General features: G+C 47.4%; 1 protein-coding gene across 6 annotated transcripts in view; it reads left to right on the top strand.

Moving 5' to 3' along the window:
- ARHGAP22 (Rho GTPase activating protein 22) overlaps positions 1-22,826 on the top strand; it is a 238,422-nt gene extending 215,596 nt beyond the window's left edge. For all 6 annotated transcript variants that reach the window (XM_048859114.2, XM_048859115.2, XM_048859119.2 and 3 more), the window contains 5 exons: positions 1,824-1,956; positions 8,974-9,047; positions 11,204-11,325; positions 15,986-16,889; positions 21,875-22,826. In XM_048859114.2, coding sequence (XP_048715071.2) covers positions 1,824-1,956; positions 8,974-9,047; positions 11,204-11,325; positions 15,986-16,889; positions 21,875-22,103 — 1,462 coding nt within the window. In that variant the 3' untranslated portion in view covers positions 22,104-22,826. The remainder of the gene's footprint in view (positions 1-1,823; positions 1,957-8,973; positions 9,048-11,203; positions 11,326-15,985; positions 16,890-21,874) is intronic.
- The last annotated feature ends 1,777 nt before the right edge of the window (positions 22,827-24,603 follow it).

Raw genomic sequence — 24,603 nt, 5'->3', positions numbered from 1 at the left:
CTGGGAGGTCCTGGAAGAGGTCATCAAATCCAGCCCCTTACAATGAGGTGGGACCAAGTAAACCTAGACCATCCCTGACAGGTGTTTGTCTAACCGGTTTACAAACCTCCAGTGATGGGGGGTGGGATTTCACAATCTCCCTTGGAAGCCTATTCCAGTGCTTAACTATCCTTCTAGTTAGAAAGTTTTCCCCAATATCCAACCTAAATCTCCCTCACTGCAGATTTAGCCCATTACTACTTCTCCTACCTTCAGTGGACATGGAGAACAATTAATCATGGCTAAGGCTGCAAGTTTGTCACGGAAGTCACGGATTTCATGACTTTCTGTGACTTCTGCAGTGGCCAGCGCACCTGGCTTAGGGGCAGCTCAGGCACCGGCCGCTGCTGGGGCAGACTTGGGCCACCGCCCCCTCCCCACACAGCAGAGTTTGGGTGTGGGAGGTTGCAGGGGATTGGGGCACGGGACGGGGTGAGGCAGGCTCTGGGCGGCGCTTACCTTGGGTGTTCCCTGGAAGTGGCGACATCCTGCTCACTCAGCTCCTAGACGGATATTGTTGCCAGGCAGCTCTGCGCGCTGCCTCAGCCTGCAGGCACCTGCCCCGCAGCTCCTGGCCAATGGGAGCTGCGAAGCCAGCGCTCTGGTTGGAGGCAGCATGCAGAGCTGCCTGGCTACGCCTCTGCCTAGGAGCTGAACAAAATAGGTATTAAACACTTCCGCCTTCTTGATGTCCTCAGTTATTAGCTCTCTTTCCCTGCTAAATAGATGACCTATACTTTTCTTCATCTTCCTGTTACTCCTAATGTAATTAAAGAACCTCTTCTCATTGTCTTTCATGTCACTTGCTAGGTATAACTCATTTCTTGCCTTAGCCTTTCTGATTTTGTCCCTACATGCTTGTGCTATTCTTTTGTTCTCCTTTAGCAATTTGTCCCAAGCACGGTCAGCTTGTCTGGATAACCCAGAAAGCAGAACCCTGAGCAGAGCAATAGGAGCTGTGTGAGTGGAGCAGAGAGACACTGGGCTAGTGCTCCAGTGTAGAGTATGAAACAGCAAGTGCCAAATGGCATGGCTTGGGAGGCAGAGAGCCCCAAAGCCAAAGGGGGGAACCTGGGCAGGAGTGTCACCTGCCGTACAGCATGCAGGGTGCAGACAGCTCAGAATGGCTGAATTCTGCTCCGACAGTCACAGCAATGGGCACTGGCTGGGGAGAGCGACAGCTATCAGAAGTGGCAAAGGTTACACTATTGTGCCAAACGCTGGATCAGTTTGGTTTTTAGAAGGTACAAAGCTTTATTTTCAGCACAGCAGTCACAACAGCATGCTCTCCTGGGCAGCACCCTTCTCTGCTCTCCCTACTTCACAAGAGTGCGCACCCCCCACCATCCTGCTTCCCCCGCTCACCTGGCTTCACACACTCTCCCTGACAGATGCGGAGATTTTTCCCATCACCAACAGGACGCACCTGTAAGCAGCTGAGCAACGGAGGCGCTTTCCTCTCTGATCTAGTGCTTTGTCTCTGTCACGCTGTGTGGTGAGGAGTGAGGGCATGAATTCTGGGGCAGGCCATGGCAAAGGAATGCATGGGCTCCCAGATGGCCTGCCTGAGCGTTTTGTGACTCCCTCAAGTAGATTTGCCCATGTTGGTTGGACATGTGGCAGGAGTGCCCTCCTCCTCCACTTCTCAGGGCCTGCCCTTTCATACATCATAAGAAGGGCCTGTTAGCCACCTCCCTGCGTTCCTCCCGGAGAAGGTGCATAGGGCTTGTGGGACAGTCAGCTTGCAGGTTTCTAAAATTCACCCTTCTTTCCTCCTGTTGCAGCAACACGGATGTTCACACTGTGGCATCCCTCCTGAAGCTTTATCTCCGAGAGCTGCCAGAGCCCGTCATCCCCTTTGCCAAATATGAAGACTTCCTGTCATGTGGACAGCTGCTCTCCAAGGACAAGGGAGAGGTTAGTGCTCCTTCTACCCTTCCTCCTTTTACCCTCCATGCCATTCCTGGAGCCTCGCGACTCAATGAACAACAGCCTCTCCATTTTCTCCTCCAGGGCCTGAGCCAAAGCCCACTGAAGTCCATGGGAACCTTCCCTGTGACTCTGATGGGCTTTGAATCAGGCCTTAACAGTCTAAGCTCCAGCTTGGAGCCGGCGTCTTTCACAAGTTAGCCTTGAAATCCTGTGGTTCTGTGTCCATTGTGCACGTTTTTATGTACTCTTGGGCTATGGCTGTTTCTTCCTTAGCAGGGCTATCCCGTAGGCCAATGATCCCCAACGCGGTGCCTGTGGGCACCATGGCGCCCACTGGAGCATTTATGTGCGCCTGCCTACTGACAAGGGAGTGCTTCCGCTGGACAACCCGCCGCTGAGGAGCGCAGCTGCCGGACAACCAGCTGCCGAAATGCCACCTAGAAGCGGCAACGCCAAGAAGCGTCGCCTCTGAAATGCCGCCGCTGGGCATCCGGCGCCCACCACACTCTTCTGGAAAGGTTTCCAGAAGAGTGTGGTGGGCGCCGGATGCCCAGCGGCGGCATTTCAGAGGCGACGCTTCTTGGCGTTGCCTCTTCTAGGTGGCATTTCGGCAGCTGGTTGTCCGGCAGCTGCGCTCCTCAGCGGCTATACTATACTATACTATATATACTATACTATACTATACTATACTATATATATAAACTATACTATAGCAACAGAAAGGTTGGGGACCACTGCTCTAGGCGTTGCAGTAACAACTGAGAGTCAGGAGAGCTGGGTTTTATTTCCAGCTCTGCTCCTGCCTTGCTCTGTGATCTAGGACAAGTCCATTTGCCTCAGTGTCTCATCTCTTCCTTGAGGATAATAATTCCTACCGCACAGGGGGATGGGGAGGTTTTTCGAACTGACGTTTGTAAAGGGCTTTGAGTTTCTCAGAGGAAAGGAGCCAGAAAAGGGCAAATTATATTTTCCCATGTGGGTATGAGGGGAAATAACAGCACCTCTACAGCACCTTTCATTTGAGGGTCTTTTCTTCAGCTTCTTCCCTATCTTATTCCAAGCAATGGAAGGGACTGAAGGAGCCCTCCAGCTCTCTGGTGGTGGTGGAGATTCGGGAGGGTTGTTCCTCCCATGGACCTGTTAGGTGGGGCAGGGTGATAGACAAAGGGATAGATCTGATCCAAGAGTCCTGCTCCTATCCCTGTGATATCTGAGCTCTCTACTGGATGGCATGTCAGAGCTGCTGTCGTGTGCATGACTGTCACTTTCTAAGTGGGGATTTTACAAGCCTGATTCTAGTGTCTGCCAAAGAAGAACAGATGCCTGTGGAGTCAAGAGTCTTGGGTTCCATCACCTCTTCCATGTATGTGTGGTCCATAGTACAGGCCCATATCTCCCTCTGTTAGCTGCTCCTAGTGGCCTGTAATACAAACCTGCTACTTAAAGCGAGTTGCACAGTTAGTTATGCTCTAGCTCAAGTGGCAAAGGTCTGCGTAGTGATGCCGGTGGTCCCGGATTCAATCCCTGCTGAGGATGTACAGGTGAGGCCACCATTTGTAAAGCATGTGGTGCAGCTGCCAGGCCTGGATTCTGTATTCAGCACACAGATTTCTTACTCTATGACACAAGCACAGCCGCTCTGCCTATAAAAAGCAGCAGCACTTCAGATGGTTTAGTTTGGTGGTAATGTGGACGGGGTTTAACCTGCACAGACTGCGGAGAGAGATTCGGATTTCCGAAGCCTGTTACACAAGAGCAGACTCAATGCCAAGTTTGGCAAACATCATTTTATATCCTCATTTAATTTATAACCGACACAGTTGGCCTGTATTTGTCTGTCCTGGCTGCAATGATCTGGGAAGCAGCAATCTGAGTTGCTTTTGTGTGAATGATGCGAGACAGAATTGTATTGGATTATTCTGTCTGGCATAGAACATTGCCAGTGCCTTGGCGGTGTCTCTTTAAGCCACTACTGAAAATGCACTTGTCACAACTTCTGAGCTGTCAAGAAGATTTGGAGTCTCAGTGTGGGTTGTTTCCTTGAAGGAACTGGAACACATGCAGCACAGACAGGGATTTCCCCAAAGTCGTTATGTACCCAGTGGAGCCGATAGCACAGTTTAGCATGGAACACTGCACTGGCCCATAGAGCTGGCTGAACTTTGTGTGGAAGGTTTTCTTTCTGAAAAATGCAGTTTCATTGAAACTGAAGTTGTTCATGGGGAAAATGTTGATTCTGATGAAGAATGTCAGGTTTCCCCTGGGGAATTTGAAACCAGAATTTGTTTTGAATCAACACTCCCAAAAACAAATGTTCATTTTGACTTCAGCCATCAGTTTTTCAATTTTTCTGAACGAAATGAAAATCTTTGTTTTGAATTGGATGTTTTGACTTAAAAAGTCAAAATGTCTTTTCATTCAGTTTGTTTCAAACTGAAAACAACTGATATTTTAAGTCAAAAGGTCAATTCAAAACAAAACTAACAAAAAACTTTTGCTTGAAAATATCATGACCTGTTAAATTGAAACAAAAACTTTTGTTTTGTTTCAAAAAGTTGGTTTTGAAGCCGTTTGAAATTTCCCATGGGAACTGAAATTTTTTGGCCAAAAACTTTCTTCATTTAAAATTTACGCCACTAAAAATGTCTCTGATCCTTTGCGCTGTTCTGTTTTGAGCAAAGATGGGTATCGTTATATAAAACATTTAGTACTGCTCAATGCATCTGCCCTCACCAACTGCAGCAAACCAGCCTCAGGAGCTGTCCTAAACTTTGTGTGTGTTATCCAGATTGCTCAGAGCTCCCCAGCTTCTCTTCCAACACTGATCGAGGCCCCTCAGCTCCGGTACAACCCCAGTGTGGCGGCTATCATGCAGGCGGGTTTTTAAGAGCGTCCTTGAACGATGGCTGGCATGGCTGTAGTGCTGTAAATGGGACAATGGCAGGAGCACAATCTTTCTTTCTCAGGGTATTTTGACACTTTGGTTCTGGTCCCAGCCAGTGCAGGGCAGGGCAGTGCCCAGGTGCATGAGAATGAAAAATTGGGGGAACACTTTGAAACTTTTTAAAAAAATCATGAGAGTTCAGGCTGAGCTCTCCTGGTAGTATTTTTGGCTTCTCCATTTCCAAATGGAACCCAGCATTCATGGAATAAATAAGCTAGTAAATGATTTTGAACATTTAAAAAGGAGATTTGGGGCAAAGATGTGAGTTGCTTTGCTAAACCCTGGTTCTCCTAGCCCAGCTGGGGGCTCTCATGTTAGCCTTAGTCTGTTTTGCACCTTGGAGATTCCTGAAACCTGTCCTTGTGAAGCAGTCTCCTGTAGGGATTGGTGCAAAACACGGTAGTTTACATTAGTGTCATGCCAGAGGGTTGAGCCATTGATAAAACACACTGCACTAGTAAGTGAAAGAGTACTGGAGCTAACTGGCTCTTGTGGACGATCCCAACCATCACGCATGCCCAGTGCTATTAGACCATTTGTGCCTGGCGCTGTTTGCATTCAGGAAGATGGCTTTCACACTTTCCTGTGGTGGAGGTGCTAGCCCCAGGCTTTCAGCAGGGGTTGGTCTCATTGTCAATGGATGCCAGCTTGTGACAAAATGACAAGTGCTCCTGCAAAGTCTGCAGCAGTAAAGATAGAAGTTTTATCTGCATTGTGATCGGTCCGTGGATGCTATCTTTCTAACCCCATTTTCTCTGTCTACCGCCTTTGGGCCCTGCATCAAACTAACCCTCTAACTGATGAGAAGGATCAGGTGCAGCTCCCATTGCAAAGCTCTCTGCTCAGTCCTGTGGGGCCATGGCATGGAGCAATTTATCAACACACAAAGCCGGATTCTGCCCTGACCGATACCTTTGAAGCGAATAGGGTTGCACAAAGTGAAAGCCAGGGAAGAATTTGCCCTGTTAGTTCAATTGCTTGTAGATCAGGCCCATCTCTAAAAATATGGTAAAATAACTTGTTTAGAGTAACTTAAAAACTGAGCTGAACTTTCATCCCAAGCTACAACTTTATCTGAATCGAACCTTTTCAGAGGTTCAAACATCTATGGCTGGCATTTTCACAAGTGACTGGTGATTTTGTATGCCGCAGTTTTTGACACCATTAAACAGGCCTGATTTTCAGGAAGTACTAAGCACCTGTTTTCTCTGACCCTTTTAGAGTGTCTCAAGTTGGACTTCCAGATATTAAAGCACCTGACTAGTCACTTTTGAAAATCTTGGCCTTTAACTTTTTCTTTTTAATAACTAGATTTCTCTGCACTCCATGTCTTGGAATTTACTGGATTAGGCTGGGAATGGAAGCAGAAATAGTGAAATATTACAAGAAGGGTGTTTTTCTCTTTCTTTGGACTATTTTCTGAAGCTTATCAAATGTTTTTCCCTAACCTGTGAAAACTAGCCTCTTTTTTTGTTAAGTTTTCCCATCACTACTTAATAATCCATAATTTAGTGTCCTCAAATGCACCGTCTGGTCTATCAGCACAAGAAGGAATTGTTCTTCCAACCGTCTGCTGTGTGGGAGTTTGTTAAATCTCTCGGAGGAAGTTGCAATAAGTCACAGGCCTTGTCTCCTCACATTTTAATGTGAAAATCCAGCTGTCTACCCCAAATCTATGGTGGTGAAGAAGGTTGTCACAGCTCATTGCATGAAAAATGGAGCAGTTGCCTGTTGTCCGTTTTTAAAACCTGCGTTCCTGCCAAGCCATCAGTTGCACTGTTCATAGCAAACTGCTAGCTAAGCAGGCAAATAAGATGGTCAAATTGTGTTGGTATCTAAGGGCAGATCATAACTAGCTAAGGCCTGTCCACCAACCATTGAAGTCCATGGGGCAGTTTCCATTGACTTTAATGAGCGCTGACTCAAGCAGTAAAGGTTTAGTGACTTGATCAGTATCTACTGGTGCTTGATGTACAGAATTTTTCAACCTCTTCATTTTGGACAGTATGTGCTTTTTCTACTGGAGGAATCAGTCTGCTCACGTGGTGAACTGGAGAGCATGTAGCTTGTTTCACTTCATAAACCACAAGTGTGTTTCTTCTCCCCCCACCCGCCCTTTTCTCTTTCCCCAACGGAGTGGTTTTTTCAGAAAATTCCAAGCAGGAGTTTTCAGACTGGGGAACAGCCCAGGTACTCTGCTCAGAGATAACTCCTGCTGCTTACTATGCAGATGCAGCGGTCACTTTCCAGCAGAACCAGTGAGGTTCTGTTGCACAAACTGGGGCAAGATTGGGCGGGGGGTGTGTACAAGGTGTGTATATTCCAAGAGGTGTGTATCCCTGCTTCATGGGGATGCAGTGCGCATTGGCTCATGGGGACCTAGGGGCAGGCTAGGGGCAAGCTACAGGAGTAGGTGGTGCCCTACCACGCAGCTTGTTTTTTCCCAGTCCCCCAGCTTTACTAATAAGGTGACCACATTTGGTCAAGTCCCATAGAAAGGCACTAAACAAGAAGCCCCACAAAGCCATTTTTGCAGTCACTGCTCAGAGTAGAACTGCCTGTTAGGCATGAAACTCGGTGTCAGGACTCCTGGATTCTTTTCCTGATTCTACCACAGTGTTGCCATGGAGGAGTCCTTTTGCCTCTTCATGCCTCAGTTTCCCTGCTTGTAAAATGGGAATAATACTTCCCTACCTCTCCAGGGGCTGTTGAGGCTAAATCCATTGGTGTCTGTACAGTGCCTTGAGATTCTTGCATGGAAAACATCCTGGAAGTGCAAAGGGTCATTATTGGCAGGAGTGAGTTCTGCTTCTCTGCAAGACAGGGATGGTGTAAGTGCTGTGTTACAGGTGGGAAAACTGAGTCACCAAGGTGCAGTGTCTTGTCTAAGGCCAGTGGCAGAATTTGTGCTGGTGAAATTGGGAGATGCAGAGAGTAGAGTTGGATAGTGTCGGGGGGAGGTGCCAGTGGGTCACAGAGCTGGGGATCTCGCTGTCAGATCAGTGCCTCCTTACGTAAATTGATGGCAGGAATTGAGTTTGCAAATCAGTGGTCAAATTCTAGCCCCCCCTCCCCCAGCTATGCACATGAAGAGCTATTGGAATTGGAAAAGGTTCAGAAAAGGGCAAAAAAATGATTAGGGGTATGCAACAGCTTCCATCTGAGGAAAGACTAATAAGATTGGGACTTTTCAGCTTGCAAAAGAGATGACTAAGGGAGGACATGATAGAGGTCTATAAAATCATGACTGGTGTGGGGAAAGTAAATCAGGAAGTGTTATTTACTCCTTCTCACAACACAAGAACTAGGAGTCACCAAATGAAATTAATAGGCAGCAGGTTTAAAACAAACAAAAGGAAGTATTTCTTCACACAAGGTACAGTCAACCTCTGGAACTCCTTGCCAGAGAATGCTGTGAAGACCAAGACTATAACAGGGTTCAAAAAAAGAACTAGATAAGTTCATGGAGGGTAGATCTAGCCAGGATCGGCAGGGATGCAAAATCATGCTCCCTAGCCTCTATTTGCCAGAATGGGAATGGGCGACAGGGGATGGATCGATGATTACCTGTTCTGCCCATTCCCTCTGAAGCACCTGGCATTTGGCCACTGTTGGAAGACAGGATATTAGGCTAGATGGAACATTGGTCTGCCCAGTCTGGCTGTTCTTATATTCTTACGAGTTTTGAAGGCAGCATTGAGCAGGTAACATCCTGGGGGTGAGGAGCCATCGCCTGCAGCAAAACAGTGCAGATCCTTGGAGCCCAGCACATGGGGCTTGCACATACCCAGCTTCTCCTCCGGGGTGGGTGCGTTTGAAGACAGGGTGGAGCTGGTAGATCTGCAATGTCATTATCTCTCTTCCTCTTTCCCAAGGTAGAGTGCACCACCCTGGGGGGGTACCAGTTTGCTGGGGGTGACAGGGCATGCCCACCCTGAGGTTCCATGGAGCACCCCACTTTCAGTGTCTTATGGCATGGGCTTGGCTGAGGGAAGAGGATTTGCCCAGGCTGCACTCTGCTCTACATCACTGTTCTAGTTGTTTGTCTCCTCCTGTAGGGCACCCGAGAGCTGGCTAAACAGGTGAAGACCCTGCCCCAGGCAAACTACAACCTCCTCAAATACATATGCAAGTAAGTGGCATTAATTAGCGCCCAGGAATGCCAGAGCTGCCAATTTTTGTTCGGCTTCATGTGACATCATATGCAAATGATTTAATGAGCCGATTTGCACATTTGAAACTAATTTGCATATAACTAAACTCCTGCTTTAAATATGTGTGTGGATTCAATGCTCATGCAGTTCTGATAAATGAAGCGCTTGGTTTATCTCGAGGACAGGCTGCTCTCACCCAGTGCCCTGCCAATAGGCCTCGGTATTAATCACATTTGTTATGGTAGTGCCTAGGGACAAACCAAGACTGGGCCCACACTGCTCTAGACACTGTGCTAATGCAGAGGAGCAGACAGATCTTGCACTAAAGTGGTTACAGTCTAATTAACTACTTATGCTAAACAATCTGTTCCATCTTCTGTGTGGCTATGACACTCTGAGTACGGTTCTCCAGCCTGAGAAAGAGCTCTGTGCACGCTCAGAAGCCTGTCTCTCTCACCAACAGAAAGTGGTCTAATAAAAGATATCACCTCACCCACCTTGTCTCTCTACAATCTAAATAGAGCATCCCCCATACTGTAAGATAGCAAGACTTTGGGGGGGGGGAGGCTTTTCACCTCAGTTTTTTCACCCTTTTCCACAAAAATGAATTTTGTTTTTCCTCAGATGATTTAAAAAACAAAACAAAAAGGGTGGTGAGAATGGCAGTTCTTCTGGGAATGGTGGTTTGCTCTTTTCTGCCGTGTTCCTGGGTAAGAAACGGCAGGAATTTGCTCAAATTACCATTGTGAATTCCTGGAGAGACAAGGTGGGTGAGGTAATGTCTTTTATTGGACCAACTTCTGTCAGTGAGACAGACCAGTTTTTCGAGCTACACAGAGTTCTTCCTCAGGTCTGGGACAGGTACTTAGGCCATGTCTACACTACAAAATTAAGTCGACCTAACTTGGTCGGCATACAGCCACCACAGTAATTACATTGCTTGTGTGTGGTCTACACTTTTCTCCTTGTGTTGGCGGTGCTCATCCTCACCAGGAGCGCTTGTATTGAGTGTACTGTCAGTGTGGGGCATTGTGGGAAGGCTCCTGAAAGACCGTAACAGTTGACATAAGTAATACAGCATAGATAACCCTGTGTCGACCTAGCTACATTGACTCTACGCAGCTCATGGAGATGGAGTTATTAAACTGGCATAGCTGAACAGTTATGTCGACAGGAGCAAAATTTACATGTAGACACTTTCATAGATAGGTCTATGTAAGCAGCTTTGTGTCAACCGAAGGCCAGGTCTACATTAGAACTTACTTTGGTATAAGTGTCACTCAAGGGTGTGAAAAATCCACACCCCTGAGTGACATAGTTATACTGACCTTAACCCCCTGTGTAGAGCTTCTCCTGCCGACATAACTTCTGGAGTTAATAAGCCGATGGCTTAGAGTGTCTTCACCAGAAGCATTACATGCAAGTTTGTAGTGGAGACCTGCCCTAACTCTGTAGTGTAGAGCAGGCCGAAGTGTGTCACAGCTAGACAGATATGGAGTTAACACACATTGCAACAGCCCATTCAAAGTGAAGTGGTCAGCTAACGCTGCTACAGTCGTAGGACAAAGGAGGGTGAGGGGGGTTACAGATTGAGCCATAAATCCAGTGTCTTTATAAAGTGTCTGATTTTTGATGTATAGCAGAGTTATGAATTGAAGTTCCCAAGCTTGTCTTTTGAAGGGGTTGTGTCGGTTTCCTTTGAGGACTGAGAGATCAGATATGGACTGGTTGTTTTGTGAAAAGCTTTCACCTACAGGTGATGTGGTGTATCGTGGATCCTTGTTAAAAGAGGCGAGAACCTCAGTTTTCACTCAGATTAAATGGTCCCATGTCTGCAGCACTAGTGACTGCTGGCCCTTTCCTCTTCCCACGTTCCAGTGGAATTGGGGTTACTATTATTATATATTTGTCCTGTGGCAGCGCTGAGGAGCCTCGGTTATGGCCCCGGGACCCCACTGCGCTTAGTGCTGTATGAACAGATCCAGACAGCTCCCGCCCACGGAGTTTACAGTCTGAGACGAGAGACAACTGGTGACTACAGGAGCACAAGGAACTAGTGAGATGGAAGGTTTCATGTGCCATTTACTCCTCTCTCTCTCTCGCTGTGTTTTCTTTTTTCTGGGGGCTCCTGAAGATTCCTCGATGAAGTTCAGGCTCACTCCAGTGTGAACAAGATGAGCGTCCAGAACCTCGCTACGGTGTTCGGCCCAAATATACTGCGGCCCAAAATGGAAGATCCAGTCACCATCATGGAAGGTAGGTGCTCTCATTAAGGAGAGGGGGCCATGTTCTGGACCCGCAGGGAAGCCGCTTGTAAAGTGTTGCTGCCAGAAATAAGATGCCATTTGTCATATACACTACAGATAATGTCATGGGGGGAGCCATCACTGGCAGCAAGCTGGGCATCCTCTCCGTCAATGCCTGTGCATGGGGCACACCATTTCCCTTAGCACTTGGAACAGCCTCCCGTATCACCTCTGCAGTGAGGTAATATGGGAATATGTACCTCAGGGTTGGACTCAGCCGGCCAGTGCCATTACTATTTTTAGGTGCTAGCTTGAGCAGAGAGAGTGCGCGTAGGTCTCTCTTAGCTGGAAATATGCCTCACAGCTGCAGTGTAGATGTACCCTTCCAAGCGTGGGCTTCCAAAATGCTTGCTGTGCTGAGAACATGTGGGACAAAGGCAAGACCCAGGGCATCAGTTTAAAATCACTGTTAGTTTTGGATCAACTTGCCTTTAAAAGTCTTTAATCTTAAACTTTACAAAATCCCTAGAAAAATTCTGTTCCTGACATGTCCCAAACAAATCGGTTGCTTCAATTCAAAATGAGGAGGGCAGAAAACAGAGCTTAGAACGGAAGCCTGGACGCAGCCATAACTATGGAGTCGTTCCTGACGCTGGCTCATAAAGCCGGTCCCACCGAGAGGATGTCCCTTTCCTGTGTTTGTGGCTCAGCTAGAAAGAGAAAAGCGCCCACAAATATCTGGTTGCGCTGCAGCTGGCTCTTCACTGCATGTAGGGCGTCCTTCTTGCAATCTACTGCAGGGATTGCTGAGCTGGGGAGAATGGAACGTGGCATGATGGGGTGAAATAGGCTGTGAGAAAAGTGTGGGCAGGGGGTGGGGGAGCCAGACTTCTCCTCTTCCACATGCTCTGGGCTTCCGAGGCATGGGCTCTTCCCAGGGGGGCAGTGTGGCTGGTATCATCTCAACACAGACGGGGCAATATTGAGTGTGCGAGATCCACAGTAACTGCTGTCGGTCCAGCCAGCGCAAGGATGGCTTGCACAGACAGGTCTGTATCGCATGTGTGTGCTACTGCCCTGCTAGTGGATGTATTTAGAACTACTTGACTGTGTAGCTCCAGTGGTAGAGGCCTGTGTTTTCAGAGCAGGAAGATCTGAGTTTTCTCCCTGTTTCCATGAAACTCTGAGAGCAGCACAGTGACTGTTATAAAGTGGCTGCTCGTTTGTTATAAGTTTTAGCCTGACTGTTCACACCACCTGAATCACACCCCTAATGCAGACCTTGCTGTACAAATGCATAATCTTAAGAATAACATTTTCATTGCCATTTGAGCTGAGTGCAGATTTGTCCATTCAAGACCATGTAAGTGCAGATCTCCTGGGGTGCAGAACACTTTCTCCTTCCCGTGACTGGGATCAGCACCAGTGGGGACCTAGTCCTGTTGGGGAGTTATAAATATCTGTTGTTTGATGAAGGCTGATCCAAGGATTTGTCTGAGAAACCCAGGCACAAAGCACCGGGCAATGATCAGCACCTAAAAAGCAATTCCCCACTTTAATTCTTTCTTGTTTTGTGATGATCTGCTCATTTTTCTTCTGAAGTTGAGCCCCTTCAGTTGGGGATGCTGGACAGTGGTAGCCAAGAAATGGGGACTTGGGTCAAAGCATTTATTACCAAGCATCATTTCTGGAATATAGGGCAATCATAGTGTTCCAAACATATTCTGTGGGCCCTTCAGCCAAGTTCAGAGGCAATGTGATATGGTGGTAAATGGCAGTGTTTGTTACTCAGCAGTAAATCAACGTACCTCAGGCCATCTTGGCTGTACTGTGCACTTTCTTACATCTCCTGTTGGTTGTTTTTGCTACTTTTCCCTCCCCTTATGCCTTTCTCAGTGTATAATTACACCCACCCTCTTACAGAAACCTGTAATGTACATTGTCAGCTACATCGTCTCCTCGCCCAGCCCTCTGCTTTTATTAGACCCACGAGAGAAATCAGAGAGGCTATTCAAAAAGGAAGGAGGCTGCAGAAAACTAATCAGAAAACAATGAGCTGTATGGCACCAGACGCTCCCTGCTCTGTACAAGTCTCTGTCACAAACATACAAAATTCCCCATCTCTGAAGCATGTCCCAGCACCCAAAGCTTGAAATATCCACCTCCTCAAGGGCTAACAAAGGTCTTGGGTGCTTTCTCTGGCTGCAGTTCTGCTTTAGAGCCGAGGAACAGCCTACTGCTCCATGGAACTGTGGTCTACAATCACAGTGGTGCACATCTCAGCAAGACACGTGCAACCAATGCAGAGGCTGAGCAACAGGGGCAGTTCTGCTGGCGCCATCCAACGTCGGGCACCAAGATGCTAATTGCAAAGTGGCTGAAATCTGCCCCTTGCTCTGTTCTGAACTCCAGGAGTGTCAGGGGAAGTGTGCTATGTGTGATGGAATTACTTCGGCTAAAACAGTCATTCTCATCCTCTGAAAAGGAGCTGCCTTTAGTCCAAGGTCCAAATGAGCTTCCTAAAGACACAGAGAGTGGGCACCCTCCTTAATTAGCAGGGGACAGTTCTCGAGCCTGTGTTACACAGGGGAGTAGACTAGATGACCACAATGGTTCCTTCAGGTCTCCCACTCTATGAATGGAGGCCTAGGAGGTTAAGGCTCAGCTTGCTATGGGCCCAACTTCACCCGGTGTGTCCGACAAATACCACTGCCCGCTAGTGGCTGGAGGCCAAGCAAGAGGATATAGGCCATGTTACCAGCAGTAACTTTGACACTTAACTTAAAGGGGAATGTCTCTGAGACCCTGTGCTTTGTGTTGAGCTGCACATGTTGGGATTATTCCCCAAGCTCACATGGGTGATTAGGTGTACCCACACCCACTCACTGGGGTACTCTGTCCCTCTCTAATGGTGGCTGGGCCACACACAGAGGATGATGAGCCCGTGCTATACCATCTCCTGCCTCAGCTGACAGACCTAGGTCAGCGAGCTGAGTCCCATGCTTTTAGAGCCAGAGGGCCCAGGTGATGACGACCCAGGGCATGTTACGGAGCTCAGCTGCTGATCATAGTGTTTATACTGTATGTACATTTCCACAGGTTCCTTACTTGGGTGCACTCTTCTCAAACTGTCAAATGAAGTAATTAGATACTGACTTGAACCGGAATCCTGGATTCAAATATCTCCAACCTGGAGAAAAGCTGGGATCCCGCTCTAAACTTTGCAGCCTGTGACCATGTTTGGAAAGAATACATGTCGAGTCCTAAGCAGACAACATGAGGGATGCTTTATGTTACTGTCCATTGAGGGCAAAAGATCAGTTAGATATAAATGGTGGAAGGGGGAAGGGATTCTGCCTAATATAGCTGCTCTTCAGCTCAAGGAGTAAAGTGGGATCTGGCACTGGCTGCCATCAGACAGGTTATTGGGCTAGATGGACCATTGCTCTGACCCAGTATAGCCATTCTTATGTTCTGTGTAAAAAGATACAGAGAAATACTCTGAGCCATTAACAATATACCTTTAAAAGGGGGCTTTTCTTAAACATAGAAACCGAAATGTTTAAAGTTGGGGCCCTGAATCCGTGTTTAGGTACCAAATAAGCAGTCTAATTTTTATAAGTGTTTAGTTCTCCCATCTCCTGTGGACTTCAATAGAAGTTGTAGGATCTCAGCATCTCAAAATATCAGGCCTCTTATTGAGTTGTTGTTATTATATAGTTGTAAGTACATATTTTTAAGTGCCCATATTTGAAAAGTTTGGCCTTATTCTTCATTGATCTTCAACAAAAAAGATAAACTGTAATTAATGAAATTGCTGTTGATTGTGATTTTCTCATTTATATGGTAGAAAATACTTTGATAAATGGCTTTTTCTACTAGTTTCTGTTTCACTGCTGAAAAAACAATTAGAGTTCACTTATGGATTGGCCATTGTTAATTTTCTGACATTCTGCATAGAGTATTTTGCTCAACTTTGATGAGTTATAGTAGGGTAACTCAACTGAAGTCAATGGAGTTACACCAAAAATGAATCTATCCCAGTAATTTAAAAATCTTATTTCTATGGCACTTTCCAAACTGATATGTAAACGAGGGGTGACTTTGTCTATCTTGAAAAGCAGCCACTTTTGAGGTTGGGACATCACAGGTGTTTAACACTTCAGGACAGGATTGAAGATCACAACAACTCCATTTGGAACAGAAGTATAGAAACAGGTATTTGGATTGAATGGTGCAGAAAACCATTTGTTCTGCTTACATATGGGAATCCACCCATCCACATAACCTATGTACAGGAAAATTACACTGGTGTCAAGCTTTCTCCAGGATTCTTTGCTTAACTGGGGGAGGAAGCATGGTTTAGTGGTTAGGGCAAGGGGGACTGGGAGTTAATGATCTGTATTGTGGTAGCTGGTCTGGATCAGGGTCTTCTGTGCCTCATTTCTCCCCTTTCTAATAATGGGAACAATGATACTCACTCCCCTTCTGCAGTCCTTGAAGGAAAGGTGGCCAGAGTCCTTGCTATGTATTGCTTATAGAGACCCATTGTGCTTGGTGCTCAAGGACATGCCCCTGAAGAGCCCTCGGGTTTCTTTCAGATAGAAAATGAATATCCAAGGCCTTCTTGTTTCTCGCATTAAGTTCTTGCCTCTATTCTCTCCCCGCAGGCACCTCGCTGGTCCAGCACTTGATGACGGTGTTGATAAGTGAACACGGACAAATCTTTGCCATTTCCCAGGCTGATGTGGCCGGGGCTCAGCCCGAAGCCCGCTCTGTGCTGCAGCGCAGCATGGTGGAGTGGATCTCCGAGGAAGATGGGGAGGAGAGCAGGTCGGAGAAGAGCGCCTCCAGCCCTGCCGACTTGCCTTCTAGCAGTGCCATGGCGCCGGACGCCACGCCCAGCTTGCTGGCGAAAAACGCCCCTCAGGAGCACAGCAGCAAAGCCACCCAGCCTGCCACCAGCCCCAGCAAGAGGGTGCAGACATTACCCACCTGGAAGTACTCCTTCCGGCAACAGGGGGCAAGGTCTGTCAGCCCCAAGCTGGGTAGCTCGTCCTTAGACATTCCTAATCTCTCCTCCAGCGGGAACTGGCTGATGAATGGGCTGTACTCTCTCCGAGGCCACCGCCGGACGTCCTCTGGGGAGCGGGTGAAAGACTCAGGTTCATCCCAAAGACTCTCCACCTACGACAACGTCCCCTCCTCCAGCCTCTCCCTGAGCACACACAGCATCGCCAGCACTGCCTGGTCCACCTCGTCCTGTGAGATCTCTGTCGTCGATTCTGTCAGCAGCTGCCCGGCCTGCCGGGCCAGTGACTCCTCTGCTTTAAGCTCCCTCAAAACGGAATGGGCCACTCAGGGCTCGCTGTCGCAGAGCGAGGTCAAGACTGTGGACCTGGAGAACAGCATGGAAAGGTTCGAAATGTGCATCAGCAGCTGCAGCGAGCAGAGTGACCTGGCGGCTGCGTCCAAAGACTCAGCGAAATGCTCCAGGGCTCTGCAGAGCCTGGTTTCAGAGCTAAAGACAGGACTGAGCAAACAGAGGACTGAGTATGAGTCTAGTATCAAAAGGTAACACGACTGTCAGCTGTGAGCGGGATCTCTCACTGCAGCATTGTCCTTGTCTGAGCAATACATTCCTGCTCCAAACGGGGAATAGACCCAGTTCTGCCGCAATGCGCCTGAGCTGCAACGTGGGGATTGAGGTTGGCTTAGGAGAAGGGGCTGTGAAGTTTAGATACAGATCTGGATCTGATCTCCCCCAAAGCTCAGTGGTGACTGGTTCCGGCTTCGCTCCCATCTCTAATATCTTCCAGTTAGCCACAGCTGAAAAGTGAGATTTCCGTTCTGTGGGAAATTCCAGTATTTTGTCATTTTCAGTGGACGTTGGCGGGGTTTTAGTTCAGTCTGTTGACCTCATGGGAGGTGTAGTCCAGCTGGAGAGCCCAGCGCACAGGGGGGAAGAGGGCATATGGGGCACCTGAACTATTACTCCCATGAGGCACTGTGGCAGCTCAGCCTGACGCCAAGACTGTCAGCCCAGCTTGAAACAAAAGCTTTGGTTTAAGATTTTTACCTGTGGAAAATTCCACCAAAATCCATCTTTTCTTGGGGGGGGGGGGTGGAAATGTGATTTTTGACAGAGCCCCATTTTCCAGCAGGAATGTATTTCAGTTGCAATTTTTAGACCAGCCCTACTTACAACTTAGTTCTTGTACTTTCAAAGCTTAGACATTCTGGGCTGGGACTCCTCTTTGAGTACACACACACACATATTTGCTCAGACGTTTCCTTCGCTAGAAATCTGGCTTTACTCCTTTCTTTTATGCATTGTGACTTAGCCCTTCAGAGATGCTCAGAGAAATGGTCATTTCTTCTTTAGTGCAGCCTGCTTTCCTCAGCCATCAGGTCCCTTACAGATTGGGACGTGAGTTGCTGAGCCTCTGCCCATGCTGGTTTCCAAGCTGGAGTTGTTTATAATCATCCCATCTTTGAAGAGAGTTTTCCTTTCAAAACCAAGCAGCTTGCACACAGCTCCCATCCCAATCCAAGGGACTCGTGCACATGTGAGTGAGAGCTGAAGTTGGCCCCAGGCATGTGGGAGGAACAAAATCTTAACTCTTTCATGTGTCCCCCCTGCAAAACATCTGGGTGGATAACAGGTGAGGTGGGAAAAATGGGGGTTGCCTGGGAATGGGGGAAAACAGCCACCCAGAGCAGCACATTTCCCCCACTGCAGAGACTAAAGCCCAGGTAAAGGTAGAGGAGGGAATGCTGTCTCGGAAAGTGCTAACCCACCTTGCATAACTCTCCTGAGAAAAGCCTGAGCTGACTTCACTCTTGCATGCTGCATGTGGAGTCCAAGCACTGGCTGCCAGTCTACACTAAGTGCTGGCCTGGCTGCCTGGGCCGGGGGGAGGGGGGGGGTGACTGGGTGCCCCCCCCCCCTTCTGAGTGCATCTGCAACCGTTTGCATAGCTAGTGCCCACTTCTGCAGGAGCAGTGGCTCAGGCTTGCAGAAATGGGCATGCAGCCTGGCGGAATTAGATGAATTTTGGCTATGCCTCCTTGCTTTATTTATTTAGGAAAAAGCGATGGATTAAATCCATTTGTCTAAAAACCTCTTTCCTGGCTGGTTGTTTTGGATCTGTGGCTGTGCTTGTGTGGTTTTCAGAGCTCCATCTCAGTAGCAAGGTATGGTTTAATGAGGAACTCTGCGCTTTTATTTTGTGGCGCAAAGAGAAGCTGAGCGTGTGTGAACGCACTGCCTGGGGCAGGGGCAGGAGTCCCTGTTGATGGAAGGGCTGCTGTTTGCCTGTTTTCTCTCTCTCACTCACTCTTAGTCAGAAAGAGGCAGGTTTTATAGCTGCCCTGTGCGCAATCTGTGCCAGAGCAATTTGCGGGTGTTAAAATGATCAGGCTCCCTCTATTAGAATGCCAGGTGGTGAAAGGACAGCTACAGCCAGGACTGCATAGCAGCAGCTCCAGGAAAGATTCTTTCCTCATGGAAAAGTCCTGTAGAGTGTAATAGGGATGAAAGCTGTAGGGCTGCATAGAAAGGTACTCAAGTAATTTAGTATTTTAGCCGAGAATGAGACTCGTAGTGCAGGCTTTTCAGCTGTTTTATAGAATCGCATGAGGGTGTGGCGGGCGGGTGGAGGATTTAATTGGCACGTCAGTGCTATAGGATGGTTAAAAATTCTGCAGTAAGGTTTGAGTTTTCTTCTAAATTCTCCAGGGCTTTTCCAAAACAGAAGCTGGATTTTCTTCCCTAGCTAATCTGCTGGGTGCTAGGAAAACTGCCTTGGACCGTTATTTGTTTCAGGACATATGTGAATATTCCCAGTTATAACTGTAGGACCCTCCAGCAGGCCAGCACTCAATCTGTTCAGCAAGCGAGGCAGTGGTCTGCAAGATTTCCTTGGCATTGGGGCCATCTGGGTAGGGAACAGAAAGGGTGCCAGTGGTTGGCCATCACCTGGCTGTGGAGGAGGATCAGTGTCCTGGCCAACTCTTAAGTCTGTCGGTTATTTTTGATGGGAGGTGCTGTTGATAAGGCTGTGATCCTTAATTGGAGGTGATGGAACTGCTTTGAAATAGCTTTGTTTCCTTGCATAGAAGAGCATTCAAAAGATACTTGTGAGCAACTGTTCATCCAACCCAAGGAGACTTGGCTGGAGTTTAACTCACACATGAAGCTACAAAGTAGGCCCATAAGGAGACCTGGGTTGCAGACTATTAGGTAGATGACTGGTAGGCCACTGTGTTCCCAGACACAAACGTGGTGGAGATGGAGCTAAGGCTCAGAGAATGTGTTGATAACTTAAGGGTCAAAAACATCATAGCGCTGTTATTGTGCCAGACTGACAGTATCCTGTATGTCCTGGACAAACCATATGGAGTTTAGATAAGTTTTATTGAATTGGATTGTGTGCCTTGGATGTTGAAAATGCCCTTGTTCATGATGGTGGTAGATTGTATGTAATTTTTCTAGGGACTCAAGTAATGTATTTGTTAGGACCATCAAAAGACTTTCTGGGACAATGTGTGTAAAGTGGGTTTCTTAGGAAATAGCTGGGGGGTGAGGGCCATGCAAATGACCCACTTGGACTCCACCCTTTTGAAGCTGGGCCCTAGGGAGGAAAGGAAAACCCATTTGCTACTAATCACCTGCTCCTGGAAACTCCATGTCAGAATCCCTGAACTGTGTAAAGGGTGGACTAAACTTGTTCTGAGCAGAAGCTGTGATGAACTTGTGACCACAGAGGAAACCCCATGGATGAAAGTTGAGACTGCTCCTGCCAGAGCCCCTAATAGAGGGGTGGTGGGGAGTTCTCTGGTAACCTTATTAGCACATGTGTAGGTTCTTCTATTGCTTTTAATCTGCTTTCTCTGTAGTGCTTTTATCTTAAGAATAAAATAGGCTTGCACAGGAAGAACTCTGTGGTACCCTAGAAGTATTAACAATCCCCGTTATCAGTCTCTGAAGAGAAAACAAACAGATGTGCTTGGGCAGCCTGTCTCTGCAGCCTGGAAGTACCTCAGTCAGCAGGGAGTGAGATGCAGGTCTCCCCTCACAGAGGTGACCCCGCTGGGGAGCCGGAAGCATGAGGCGGGGTGCCCGTGTTGCAGCAGTGAGGGGAAATACAGGCGCAGGTACCCTGAATGGTGACAGTTATAATGATCCCAAAACCAAGCATTGTGCATGCCTGACTCTAATGAGGCATAGGGTTTAGAGTCACAAGGTTCTGCGTTCCAGTCCTGCCTGGGCTGTTGGTTCATGGTGTAGCCTTAGATAAGTCCCTGGAGTTTTGTCTCCGTTTTCCCTTCTGTAACAGAAGCGTTCTAGTCCCACTTGAGCCACAGGTGCTGTGAAGAGAAGTTCATTGTTGTTGGCAAAGCACCCCTCTACTCTAGTGACAGATGCCCTAGAAACACCACTGAGGAAATTATTTAGTTTGTGTTCTGAGCAAGATGTGGATGGTGTTGTGTGATTGACAGATGGGGCTATGTTTAATATGTTGTTTTTATCCTCATTATTTAACAGCTGCTTCATTTGCAGAGCCAGGTCCAGCCTGTGCACTGAATGAGGCAGGTGTGCTGTAGGGAAAAATAGTCAGTGATCATGTAATTAAAGATTGGATCATTCTGCATAAGCCCAAGGGGGCTGAATTAAAGCGTCTGTCTAGCCTTTTTGAGTGCTTGACTTTGCGACCTTAATGTTCTTCTGATGTAGGTTTTTTTTTTAATGTAACTTCCTAGAGTTATTTTTGCCATTAAAAAATTAAATGTTTATTATGCACAACTGCAACTCCTTTCCCCGTCAATAAGATTTAAAACTCCAGCATTAAAGGATATGTTTCACCTCTGGAGCTACACTCAGACCTATTTTAGTCAGAAGCACCGGGATTCGATCTCATATGAACCTGTCACCATAGGGAGATGCATAACGCACTATGCTATGCACAAGTCACCAGTGAGCTGGCCCATGTTAGAGACAGTCATGCTGCCTCTCATGCAAAAGCATGCTCTAATTGAACGGGATTTGGGCTCCATTCCCATCAGTGAGTAGAGAGCTATGATTCTTTGCTTAATAAGGGTTCTGAAGGGCATAGACTTAATAGAAGTGAGTCTAGAACTCCTGGTTTCCAATGCAGGTTACATTCCTGTAGGTATCTCAACAAGGAAAAGCAATGGCATGAAGAAAGATGAGAGTTGCTTAAATTAATTTTTACTCTAACCCGTGAATGGATTGATTTGTAAATTCTGAGAAGGTTGATTGATTGTCTGCCCACAAAGCCCGTGCTGTAAGTTTGGGGAGGACACGCTGTCTTTTTTATACCCAAAAGAGAGGTTGAACCATTGATCAACATACAAAACTTAACTCAACGTTACCTCCCAAGTTATAGTTGGTACCTCCATAACAAACCCCACTGTTGGTGGCATCACGTTAAGATGTTTGTTCTAGCTGTCATATGGCAAACGTGTATATTTCATGGCAGTCACCGTAGCAGTTGTCGAGACTAAAATGCTCTTTGTTTTCTCTTGGCTTTAAGAATTGAAGAAACAAGCGCTGACCTGAGAAAACGAGTGACAAGGTTGGAAGAGGAGTTGGACCAGGAGCGAAAGAAATACACAATGCTGGAGATCAAACTGAGGAATTCGGAGCGTGCGCGTGAAGATGCTGAAAAGAGAAACCAGCTCCTGCAGACAGAAATGGAAGAGTTTTTTTCGACATTAGGAAATTTGACTGTTGCAAGCCGGGGAGCTAAAGTGGCGAAGTAAAGGCAGCAGAAGTACACTAGCGACCGTGTTTTTTAATTCCAGCACAAGTCATTTTGTTCTGGGTTACTCGTGCATCATGAGTATTTTTGCAGTGAGTCCCTGCTCTTAAGGATTTTTGCTATGTTGTTTTGTTTACATATGCTATAGTATGTGGGCTGTCAGGGAAACTGACTGCTAAAGGCAGTGCTTGAAACTGTAGACCCCAAATTGCAGAGAGCTGGGCCTCTCTTTCCTAATGTCAAAGGGACAACTCTGTCACTGCAGTCATAGCCCTGTCTTTGGCTTTACTGGGCCACCCTTTGCTGGTCCAGAGACAACAGTAATGCTCCCAACACTGCTGCCATGGCCTAAGGGAGCGGCAGGCAGGCTGGCTGGAGCTGAAGGAGCACACCGCTAGCCTGGCAGCGGATTTAGCTCGTGATGAATCAAGTTGAACTTGGCAGGTTTTCCAATCTTCATGAAATTTGTTTAAAAATCTGCTTGGTGAAAGTTCTTATTCCTGTACTTGGTATTATTTTATGAAGGGGTTTTGCAAAACTAGCCGACAAGCACTCGAAGTGTCAGACTTTCACATGCCTTCATTAGTCACCCAATTTCTAACCCCCAACCCAGCCATGCCCAAACTATGACTCTAAATATTATTATTTGCACCAAATGTGACTTAATAAAATATGTGATTAATAAATACCTTGGAGGGGCAACCTCCCTGGAGCTTGAACTAAACACATCTGGCCACAAGGGTCCTCTGCAGCCAGGCTCTTCTCTCTTCTTCGTTCTGAAATGACGACTTTACCAATAATTGTAGTAATGAAGCTCAACATGGGGAGATGAGAGAGAGAGATTTCTAACCTCCTTCTTGCTTTTGTTTTAAATGAATAAGCCCGTGTTAGTTAAAGGCCACAGCACTGAAACTACCAGAGCGGTTACGGCAGTAGAAGAATAGTTTTGAATGTAGGCCTAAAGGGACCTGACTGACCCACTGGTACTTGAAGGCTGCTATTCTCTCAACAGCTCTAATGGAAGAGAGAGAGAGTCTGTTCCTTGCCAATTTACCCCAGTTCTCCTCTGGGGAATGCCACTCTCCGAGCTCGAGGTGACAAATCTATTCAGTCCTGGGTGTGGCTGTGGCTCTCAACAAGGAAGTTTGTATCAGCTGTCCCCCCGCCCCACTGCTAAGACACGGAGAGAGGGCACCAGCTTCCAACCAATACTGAGGGGGGGCCCAACTGCCCACCGCAGCGCAGTGCTGGGTCCTGACCCCAGGACCATGTGCACCCTGCATGTTGTCACTGACGTCACCTGAGCGTCATGAGCTCCCCTTGGCTGGGTGCAACATGCCCCATTCTTCACGCTGTTCTGCCCCCACAGTTTCAGTAGCCCGCATAGGAGAAATTGGCAGCAGAGGAGGCCGGCACTGCTAGCCCCGAAAGGGCTGGGTGCCCAAGGGATGCTTTGGGTAGGGTTACAGTGCTGGGGCTGCTGTAGGATTTTCAGAGCTGCTTTTGAGTTCTCTCTCCCTAACAGGCTTTTCAAAGACTTGATGGATTACATTTAGCTTCCCCTGTGCCAACCCAGCCTTCCCCCCTGTAACCAGCAGGAGAGGCATGCTTTTCTCCTTTAGCTAGTCCATGCCGCTTTGTTTCCTTTTGGCTCATGTGCACACCCATCCCACCATTCCCCTTTCTTCCCACAGTGATGAACGTGTGGCAAATGAGTTAAGCAAAGTGAAACCCCTTCCTCTGCCAAACACTCAAACCTTGCTAGGCTCTGGCAGGAGGGCAGCTTCTGTTACCACGCTGGATACTTTAAAACAGTGACTCTCAACCTTCCCAGACTACTGTACCCCTGTCAGGAGTCTGATTTGGCTTGTGTACCACCAAGTTTCACCTCACTTCAGAACTACTTGCTTACAAAATCAGACATAAAAATACATAAGTGTCACAGCACACTATTGCTGACAACACGCTGACTTTCTCATTTATCATTGAATTATAAAATAAATCAATTGGAATATACATACCGTACTTACATTTCAAGGTGTAATATATGAAGACATTGCCTGTTTGAAATTTTAGTTTCTACTGACTTTGCTAGTGCTTTTTATGTATAGAGCTCTGCAAATCTGCAGCTATCCACTTTATCTCTGCAGATCAGATGCAGATACAATTTTATGTAGCCTGTTGTAAAACTAGGCACATATCTAGATGAGTTTATCTACCTCTGGAAGACCTCTGCATACCCTGGTTGAGAACCACTGCTTTAAAACGTGGCTCAGTGTGAAATTGCTGAAGTAACAGTCACACACCCCCTCCCCTGCCAGCAACGGCCTTTCCACACCCAGCCTCTGCCCCAGCGCAGTGCTCTAAAGAGCTGTCGATCAGCTGCTTGTTCCTGGGAGTAGCCTGCCATCTGCAGGGCCTGAAAAGGAGCTGTACTTGTCAGCATTTTGCCTTGGCAATTGTTTCAGCTGACTCCATTCCAGCCACCTGACACGCACCCA

The sequence above is a fragment of the Caretta caretta genome, chromosome 7 (genome assembly GCF_965140235.1).
Source record: "Caretta caretta isolate rCarCar2 chromosome 7, rCarCar1.hap1, whole genome shotgun sequence".
Taxonomy (NCBI): Eukaryota; Metazoa; Chordata; order Testudines; family Cheloniidae; genus Caretta; species Caretta caretta.
The sequence above is the reverse complement of the archived record's forward strand: the minus strand, read 5'-3'. Positions and strand labels throughout refer to the sequence as shown.